Below are 9,556 nucleotides of genomic sequence, written 5' to 3' on the forward strand. Positions count from 1 at the left end.
TGTACCTTCGTTTCATTCCCTTTGTATCAGATACTCCGAATACTCTACTAATAAGGGCATTGGTCTAATGGTGTAAGGCCTCACTAGATCACCAAAGTCAAGAGTTTGATTCCTACGAGATGGACATTTGTTGAGAGAGCAGCACGAATCCCAAAAGAGTAAATGATACCCTTGGTAGTATAAAAAATATATTTTCATACTCTGGGAGCGGAGCCCATGTTAGTTGTTACGGATAAGGATCACACTTATATAGCTGAATTTATTATAAAACCTATTATTTCAACACATAATTTGGGGATCATATCTTTTCTCTAGTAATTTGTATTACTTTATATGTTATGAAATTTGATTCATTAAAAAAATATTTAATAATTAATTTTTTTAGTCAATCATACATGAAACTAATAGTGTAATTTGCATGATAGATATGTGCACCCAACTTAAACTATAATGCTTCCGTACATTGAGGAATTATATGTGCGGCTGGAACAAGATCATCTGTCCCAATTCTATGTTCTTACCTATTAAAAATTGACACATAAATAAATAGAAATTTTTTTAAAACAAAATGATACATTTTTATATTACTTATTCAAAGTTGATTGCACCGAGGCAGAGTTTGGAGATAAGGTATGAGACATAGGATCTCTGTCCGTGCGGCTGACCCAATTATTTTATATTTGCTGATTGATAAATCAAAGTATAGGTGTCCACCACGTCTAGTAGAAGAAAAAACCGCCATTTGAAGACAACTGCACTAATAGTTCAGCGGCAGGTAGGTGCAATCTGAAATTGGGATACTATGTGTTGTGTAATCAACTGATGTGCCAAATTCGTGTTCTCCTATAATACTAGTACTAGTGGAAGGGCACAAAAGTAGTTGGAAACTTTGAAATTAAGATGAATATATCTTGATTGCTAGCTTATGTTGAGAAGACAAATTAATTGAGAATTGTTTTTGTAGGAAGAGGAGGTAGGGCTAGAGTGAAGACATGTGTATTGAATTCAGGCAAGAGTCAGTCTTAGGTTGCTGGATGACTACCTAAAAAGACATTTTGACATTCAATAACTATAAATGGAAATATAGATTGAGAGATGGTAGAGTAGGAGTATGATGATGCAAAAGAATAAGTGAAAGTGTGGACTTCCCTCAATTCCCCTCTATAGAGGTTGTGTGTTGTATGTTCTACAATGAGATGCTTTAATCATGACAAATTATCATATCATATTTGTTTGGACAGGTGTGGATTGTTTTATCCATGTCAGATGTCTTTGTTGTGTCTTTGTTCTGGCTAGTACATCTTTTATTCATGGTGGTCGGTTTGACGCATGTTTATGCTCTTGTAGATTTATATTAGTCTTGTCCTTGTTGCATGACATAGAGTAGCTCACAATGTTCAGACAATGTGTTCAGCGTTGTAGTAGTGTGAACCATGTTTAGGCGGCGAGTTAATCATGTAACATATGTATGTGGTTTTACAGGTATTTACTAGGCAATGTCTAGTCATCATTGTTATTTCCCTTAGTTAGGTCGGTCATTCGAGCATGATCGACAACCACATAGGTCGAATCTTATTTGTCTGATAAGATAAGTTAGCCAGTATTTAACTAATATGAATACTAGAATATAACAAGAATTCTAGGTGAATCTAATGAATGTAACTAAACAACCAAGCATGAAGAATAAAATGAATTCATTAACATTAAAAGATTTCTAATTCTTCAGTATCTGTGCCAATATAATAACTAATGTAATTTCCAATTAAAGTTGACAATGAAAGCATGCCAATTAAAACTTAGGAAAAGGGAACCATCAACATTCACCTACTCAGTAGTCGTGCAATATCCCAGAATTAAATAATGTTATTAAAGCACTAGAGTTCACATATTAATACTAATGCTTCTATTAGATTTGGTTTCCCACAAGTGGCGCAAGGTTTTAAAGTCTGGTTTGCTGTGCCTGCAGTGTCTCACTTGGCAGTTTCGGTAGCTAGAACCTGTAACCACTTTTATTGAAACTTTTACATATAAGCAACTTAATTAGGGTAGGTAGGGAACCCAAGTACGGGAGATTCAAATTTAACAGGAAAAAAAAAAAATATATATATATATATATATAACATAATATATCGTATTGGTATATTATTTTCTAATGAGATTCTTCTTCGTTAATAAATAAAGAAGTAATGTGAAAAAAGTAAATAAAAAATAACATATAATGATGTTTATATTTTTTATTTAGAATAAGATTAAACTTTTATCTTTAAAATATAAAGGAAAAAATCATTTCTCTTCAATACTTGAGAGGAGTGACACTTGTTCATTCTTCTTAAGTTAATATATGCAACCGACAACAAAATCTGCTCTTTTGGGCAAACTGTGTGATAAAAAGATTTAATAAAAAATATCAACAGAAAAAGTTTACCAAAAAACATAAATATTACTAAATTGGAATTAAACTGTATGGAATAAGTTACAAAAATCCATCTATATTCAGATTTAAATGTGGAGGATTTGGCAAAAGGCCCATCATTAAAATATTTCCCTACCTTTCCACTTTAATAAAATCCCCAAACTTTTCAGAAGAACCACTCAAATGAATGGTTTACACATCGTTAACTTAAACGGAAAAGTGTAGAAATATGTAAAGTGACAAGCCCAGTTAGGTCTTCCCCTAACACTAACAGAAAGTAATGGTAAACGCGATCATGGGGTTGGTAGAATCTCTTTACAAAATGCATTCACAGCTACTTGCAGGGGGCAATATCCTGGAGTGCTTCCATGGACTAGGAATAGGACCAAACAAAATGAAAAATAATAGATTACAAGCATTAGAAAATAATATATATATATATATATATATATATATATAAAAGACACTTATTTACACCTAATTTAAGTTATAATGATTATATTTAATCTTATATATTCATTTTTTTAATGCAACAGACTAAAGGAGTAAAATTTAAAAGTCATATAAGATTCATTTTTTTCTCTCACATTCACTCACCCTTTCAGTAGGTTAGATTTTAGAAACGCCTCAAAAATCTCTTTCCATGCGAGTAAGGATCCTCTTCATTAATGAAATGGAGAGACAGTTACATATTTTTCACTTATTTTTAACGGTAAAAGTGTAATTTCATTATAATTAAAATGATATATGTGTAATTTAAGTTATATTTCTCTTACTTTTCTCCAGAGAGAAGAGCTTTGTAAAAGTAAAAAAAAAATAATGTGAATGTTGATGACATAATGGTGAATGTTGATGGCGTTTTCCAACCAACTGTCATTACCTATTTCAAAAAATATGTTATATGGCTTTGTCTATCATCTACACTAAAATAGCGCCCTAGCAGTATGATAATGGAAGTGTCATGGCGGAAAAAGCAAAATTCAGGGTAAATGAACTTTTCTTGGTATAGGGTTGTTGAAATAAATAGTGGGTCAGGTTTCCTAATTTTGAGTTAAACCCTAACTCCTTTTTATTTTTGAAGAATCTCGTTCCTCCTCTTTATCACCTTATAATCTACAACTACCTTATGTCTACGCCGTTGTTGTCTGCACTCACCTTCCCGTTGTCGTCAATATGGTTTCCTTTTTCTTATTTTCTTAATTGCTATATTATTCTATTTTAAAACTAATATTTATTCTATAATTTCTAATTAACTTTTAATTTTATTAAAAGTTATTACCTTCCATATAATATATTTAGTAAATTGCATGATCCGAATGTTCTGTTAATTTTATTTTTTGAAATGCAGTTTTTCTCCATTGCAGTTTTTTTTCCGAACTACACATTATTTTTTCTAATTAATTTTTTGTCAACCACTAATCCACTATGGTATTGCTATTTATATGCAACGCCATGCGCAATGTCATGATGACGAAATTTTAGCAAAAGCCTTGGCCGTGATCCACTATAGACAATACTCTCCTATGCTATTCATTATAAAAGCCAAGAAAATACTATCTTTTATGAGACTTTAATTTTAGAGTTTAAAATTTATGTACTATCAACACTACTTTTATTTGAGAGTTAATAATAATTAATTAATAATAAATAATTTGTTGACAGTATAAAAACACATTGTGGATATATAAATATTTCATCCTTAATTTTATTCTATATTTACAAACTTGATGTCACCTATAAGTTAAATATTGAAGTATCTAAGTAGATATGTTTATTGCCATTTGGTGCGTGTTTGGTTTGGTAGAGTAATAAAAAATTACAATTGGAATTGAATTTTCAAATATACCTCTGAATTTTTTAGCATGTTTGGCATAGTTAAAAATTTATAAGTCATGAAGTTCAAATCAGTATTCCATTTTTACTTTTCAAATCTCGATTCAAAATTTAAATACCCTATAATACTTAATAATTAATTTTGATTCAATTACACGATTACTTATTCTTATTAAAATTATCTATTATTCATCCACATTACTTTATATTCAAATTTGTCGATTAACAACACATGAATGATATATAATATCTTGAGAGAATAAAACTCAATTTCATTATAACTCAAAAAATATGGAAGCAGGGAGTTTGATATAGTTAAGAAAATCAATTTTTTCTCGATCATGATTGTCCTATCACTTGTGTGGATGATGGGAACAATAAAAAGAAAACTTTTCATTGCACTTAATTTGCAAATGAATTCCTGCCTCATACCGAGTCATATGAATTGCTCATCAAATTCTATTGCCATGTATTTTTCTACCCAAAAAAACTATTGAATTATCCAGTCTTCTAAGGCTAGATTCCATTCCTATATTAGGTGGAGCTATATTTATATATTCAGTTGAAAATTTGTGTACGAGTTTCAGGCTAAATTCAAGTCTTCCGGAGGCCAAGTCAAATAAATCATTCTCAGATGCAGCTTCCACGCCCATTCCTGACCGGAAGCCACCACTTTAATGCCAGTTTCCAAGTCAAAGTTTCTAGAAAGGTGTTGAAATGAATAACCCTTTTAAATATTTACTGGATTAAATTATGTGAAGTGTAACATCAATGACTTGTAATATGTTGCGTGAAGAGAACTTTGTGCACAAAACAGAATATAAGAATTGTTTTTTTCTCTTCTTTCAAAGGAGGGTTTTTGGTATTTAGTAATTAATGTTGAGGTCGTATTGACTTAAACTTATCATGTAGTTTATAGCTTATTCACTCCGTAATGATTTTGTAGAGTTGTTTCATGAACAAAGTTTAAATGGTGATTTTCATGTTTTCAAATTTATTTTGTTTAGTTGGGTGTAATAGTATATTTGTTAAACCGTACTCTTTAGATTAAGGTAATATAATAATGTTTTAAATTGTGGGTGTAGTCCTGAGTGTGGTTAAAGTGATTTTGGTCATCGGAATCGTTGTTATACAGATTGTGGTATAAAATACTATAAATTGTTTTATGAGTAAAAAATATTTTTGATATCTATTCTTTTACATTGTGATCAAATGAGTTACATTGCAGTCTCGTTCAATTTTACACCACAATTATAGTGTGACGTGTTTGTGGCCGTCACCACAATATTGCGGTCGTGATAGACACTAATATTGGTTGAGATAAAAAAATAAGAAGAGAGAAATATGTTAGAAAGAGAGAAAGAGATAAGAAAAATATGAGAAATATAGTGAATTTTAGTATTGTTTGGTTGTATAGAAAAAGAAGAGAAATAAGTGATTTTTCTCCCTTACTCTTCACTGGATAATGATTTATTGTCCAAAATTATGTTTCAAGTTTCAACCCAAGTCGATGATCAATGAAAATATTTAATGTCTATTAAAAAAATTAAATATTCATTATTTTTTGTTTTTTATTTGTATATTATTGGTGCAAAACATGGTTTGACACACAGTTTCGGACAATAAATCTATATCTTTCTTCCCATCGCATTTTCTCCGCACTTGGGAAGAGAAAGAGATATTGTGGGGCCTTCTTTTTTTCTCTCACCTCAAACTGTCTTCTAAACCAAAATGAGAGAAAAATGACATTTCTCCTCCCAATCTCTTTCTCTTCTATTCCTACCTTTTAAATGAAGGCTAAGATCCAGTAAAATAGAAAATAATTCAGGGAACATGCAACAACTAATAACTTACATATAGATAGTCATAGGCATAAAGTACCTGCATAGTTGTTTCCTGTTGAATGGAGCTTGGAGAGGATGTGTGAGTCGTGAGAGCCAGATGAAGGAGAAAACGGCGAGGAATGATGAAAGAAGGTCACGAAAGGAAACGGTGGAGGAAGGACAGGATATTCCGTTTTTGTTTTTTGAAATGTAATAATTTGATTAATTAAGTGGTTAAAAAAGTCAAATGATATATTTGCCAGCTCATTCATCGATTCTCGTAGTGATACTGATCGTATACTGAACAGTGGTAGTCTTTAGTTGAAGCCAAGCTACACCTTTAGAAGATCTTCCTCGTAATTGTTCTATTCATATCAGATGATCAAAATGAAGGTACATTCAGAATGAAAGTTTACGGTTCCCAACAACAAAAGAACCATGTCCCCATCATGTTATATTCAATCAAAATTTATCATATAATATTTAAATATAGTCAATATCATTATTTATTTATATTATTATTTTCATGAATTATGATGACAAAATATTAATGATGTATGATGTAATGAAATTTTATAAAACTCCTTTATTTTAATGCATGCATTTTTCTCTAATAAAAATTCACATACCACTTTACATTTGTTTTTTAATACTCAATTTTTTAGTTGATATCAAAATTTCATTAAATGAGACATAATTGAATACACATTTTGGAAGATAATCTTCATTATACATTTCATTTGATTGATGTTCCTTTACTTTTTATGTATTTTAAAAATAGTGCATATTCAAATGTTGATGTTTAAACAAAATTTCTTTATTTGTACTTATGCAAGAACATGGATCCAATGACTTCACCCTTGGATGACTTTATCATTCTAATTCTTTAGGTAAAAAAAGGTAAGATGATTCAGATCTTGATTAAACTAAAACAGAATTTAAAAATGAAGTAGTCAGATCTTTATCCAACTTAAACAATTTAGTGAAATGACTAAAAGTGCACAAATTAACCTTTCCAGATCCAGAACCAGCCCCTGTACAGTCATATCCAAATACCAAAGAGGAAACAACATGGTTTTAAATGGGCACGTTTACTTGCACAAAAGTGGTACAAGAGGGAAATGACTAATGAACGTGTGAAAGCTACTTACAAAAAATTCAATGCAGGTGGCAACTTTTCTATCTGTTCACAGAAGAAAAAACTTGTGGGAAATGGAAAATGAATAAGTGGCAAGTAACCCAACGACATAATAAAGGCCAATAATTTTATATTCCTATTGCAAATGTTCTCCACGCAACCCATTATTATTATTTCCCCCTGGACTGTATTCATGAATAGATTATCAATGTGTAATGATTCAGAAATTACTAATCTTCATCTTACAAAACTAATATCATAAAGCGATAAACTATACAAATCTTACAAATTTGAAGGTGAAAACAAAATCGTCGCCAACAAAAAAATAAAATAAAATAAAATGCATAGAAACTTTGAATTTGAAGTATGGGTGGTAGATCTAAACACAGCGCATTAAACCGGAAAGCGAGCAGAACCAACGGCAGCCGGCTGTGGCAGCGGTGGCAATGGCGGAAGCGCAGCTGAGTTGACTGCAGTGGCGTTATTAGTAACTCTTGGGGACCTAATCGATGACGCCCTAACTAGGAACGGTGGCGCCATGGTGAAAACCCACCGGTCTGATTTAAAACCCCGGTCCAACCGTCTCGAATATCTTCCTCTACTACTTCCCTCACCAGCTCCGGTTCGATAACCTTGCCTTGTACTACCTTCTCTTGGCAACATAACCATACTTCTTGCTCTATGCAATTCAGGGTTTTGCAATATCTTCTCTCTTACTTCCACAGGTAGTCTTAAGGTGAACCGTTCCGTGTTTTCACCCGGCTGGATCAGAGAATGCCCGGTCGAGTGAGAACGGGGGAATCTATTCTTTCGGCTCGACCGGGATCCTCTGATCCGATTCCGGTTCAGCGTTGGGTTCAATAAAACAACTTCCGGATGTTCATTTTTTTCCTCAGCTTGCTGTTCCGGTGCTGTTTGAACCAGTTCGTTCTGCGCTTCAATATCTCCCGGTTCACCTATCGTAATTGGGATACCTTGAACCAGCTCGCCCGGTTGAAGAGCGAGGTTGGCTCTACACACAGGGCATGTAGTATGAGAGGCTAACCACTCATCTATGCACTCAGGGTGAAACACATGGTCACATACAGGGATCAAACGCAGCGTTTCAGCGTCTTCAAATTCGCAAAGACAAACAGCGCATTCAAGAGCACCCTTTCCAATCTTGTGCATTTTCACCGCTGAGTATTCAAGTGTAGGAAATGTTTCAATCACAGAAGGGTCGAGGCCACGGTTCCCTCTACGGGATCGTCCTCCGTTACCGTTATTACGGACACTGCTGGAAGGTGAATCAGCGCAGTTACGAACGTAGATTGAGAAGAATCCCATTAGAAAAAGCGCGGCAACGAGGACTACAATTATAATAGCCAAGGAGGGACTAAAACGGTTGTAATAATTGTCGTTTTGGTTGTTTGTTGTGGTTTGGGTTTGTGTCTGTGCTAGATTAAGGGGTGTGAAAAGAAGGAAGAGAAAACAGAGGATGATGGTTCTGCTTCCACTTTCATAGCTCGAGTGATTTATGTTCTTCATAGCGTGTTGTTGTGTGTTGTGGACTAGGTAATGGAAGCGATTAGAGAAACGAGGGATCGCGAGGGAGTTTATAAATGGGGCAGTGGTGTAAGGATCTTGAATGGGAAAGTGAGTTTCGGTGTCGTGTACTTCAAGATGGTGAGGTCAGCAATATGTTGTGGCATAATAATGTTGAAGTAGAGATTGGTCAGAGACGGTGTACCACGTGGACCAATTTACTGCCGCAGAACCTTCGTCTTTAGGTACTACTACTACTCGGTATAATTTTTACTATCATCTATAATTTTAGTCTAAGATACCATATAAAAAAACTTTATGGTTCTTTAATAAGATTTTATTATTTTTTAAAATTACATATAATATAAAAAACTTTTAAGATTTTATAAAACACTTTAGTAAAAAAACCTAAATTATATATTTTTGTTATCTCAATAATATCATTTTTTTTGTTTTCCACAGGTATCCTCGCACTGTAGGCAATCCTTCCTAGCCGAGAACATCCACAGGTATGTGGGGCTAACTCTCCCATTAGACATTTTTTACTCCACAAGACTCGAACCCGAGACCTTACTTAGGAGGAATCAAGCATGTACCACTTGAACCAGCGTCAGTTAGTTTTTAATAATATCATTGATTAAGAGTAAATAATAAATTAGGGTGTTTATAATATAAAATTTAATTAAAAATATTATCAGATAGTATATAAAGATATGATGAGTTATATTATTAGAGACTTTATCTTTTTAGAAATTTATTATATTTTTCCATTTTACTTATATTAAAGCATTGTATGTCTTGAATTCTCTATTTTTTATTGGATGA

The 9,556-nt window shown here is 32.7% G+C and overlaps 1 protein-coding gene across 1 annotated transcript; it reads right to left on the reverse strand.

Annotated features, from left to right (window-relative positions):
* LOC109336749 (E3 ubiquitin-protein ligase ATL6) lies at positions 7,256–8,835 on the reverse strand. The gene has a single exon (XM_019573546.1). The coding sequence runs from the start codon at positions 8,732–8,734 to the stop codon at positions 7,601–7,603; it is 1,134 nt and encodes a 377-aa protein (XP_019429091.1). The 5' UTR covers positions 8,735–8,835; the 3' UTR covers positions 7,256–7,600.

This window comes from Lupinus angustifolius, chromosome LG20 (genome assembly GCF_001865875.1).
Source record: "Lupinus angustifolius cultivar Tanjil chromosome LG20, LupAngTanjil_v1.0, whole genome shotgun sequence".
Lineage (NCBI taxonomy): Eukaryota > Viridiplantae > Streptophyta > Magnoliopsida > Fabales > Fabaceae > Lupinus > Lupinus angustifolius.

Bases quoted from the DNA above. Each gene is read 5' to 3' on its own strand.
- LOC109336749 (XM_019573546.1), bottom strand. From the start codon at position 8,734: ATGAAGAACATAAATCACTCGAGCTATGAAAGTGGAAGCAGAACCATC.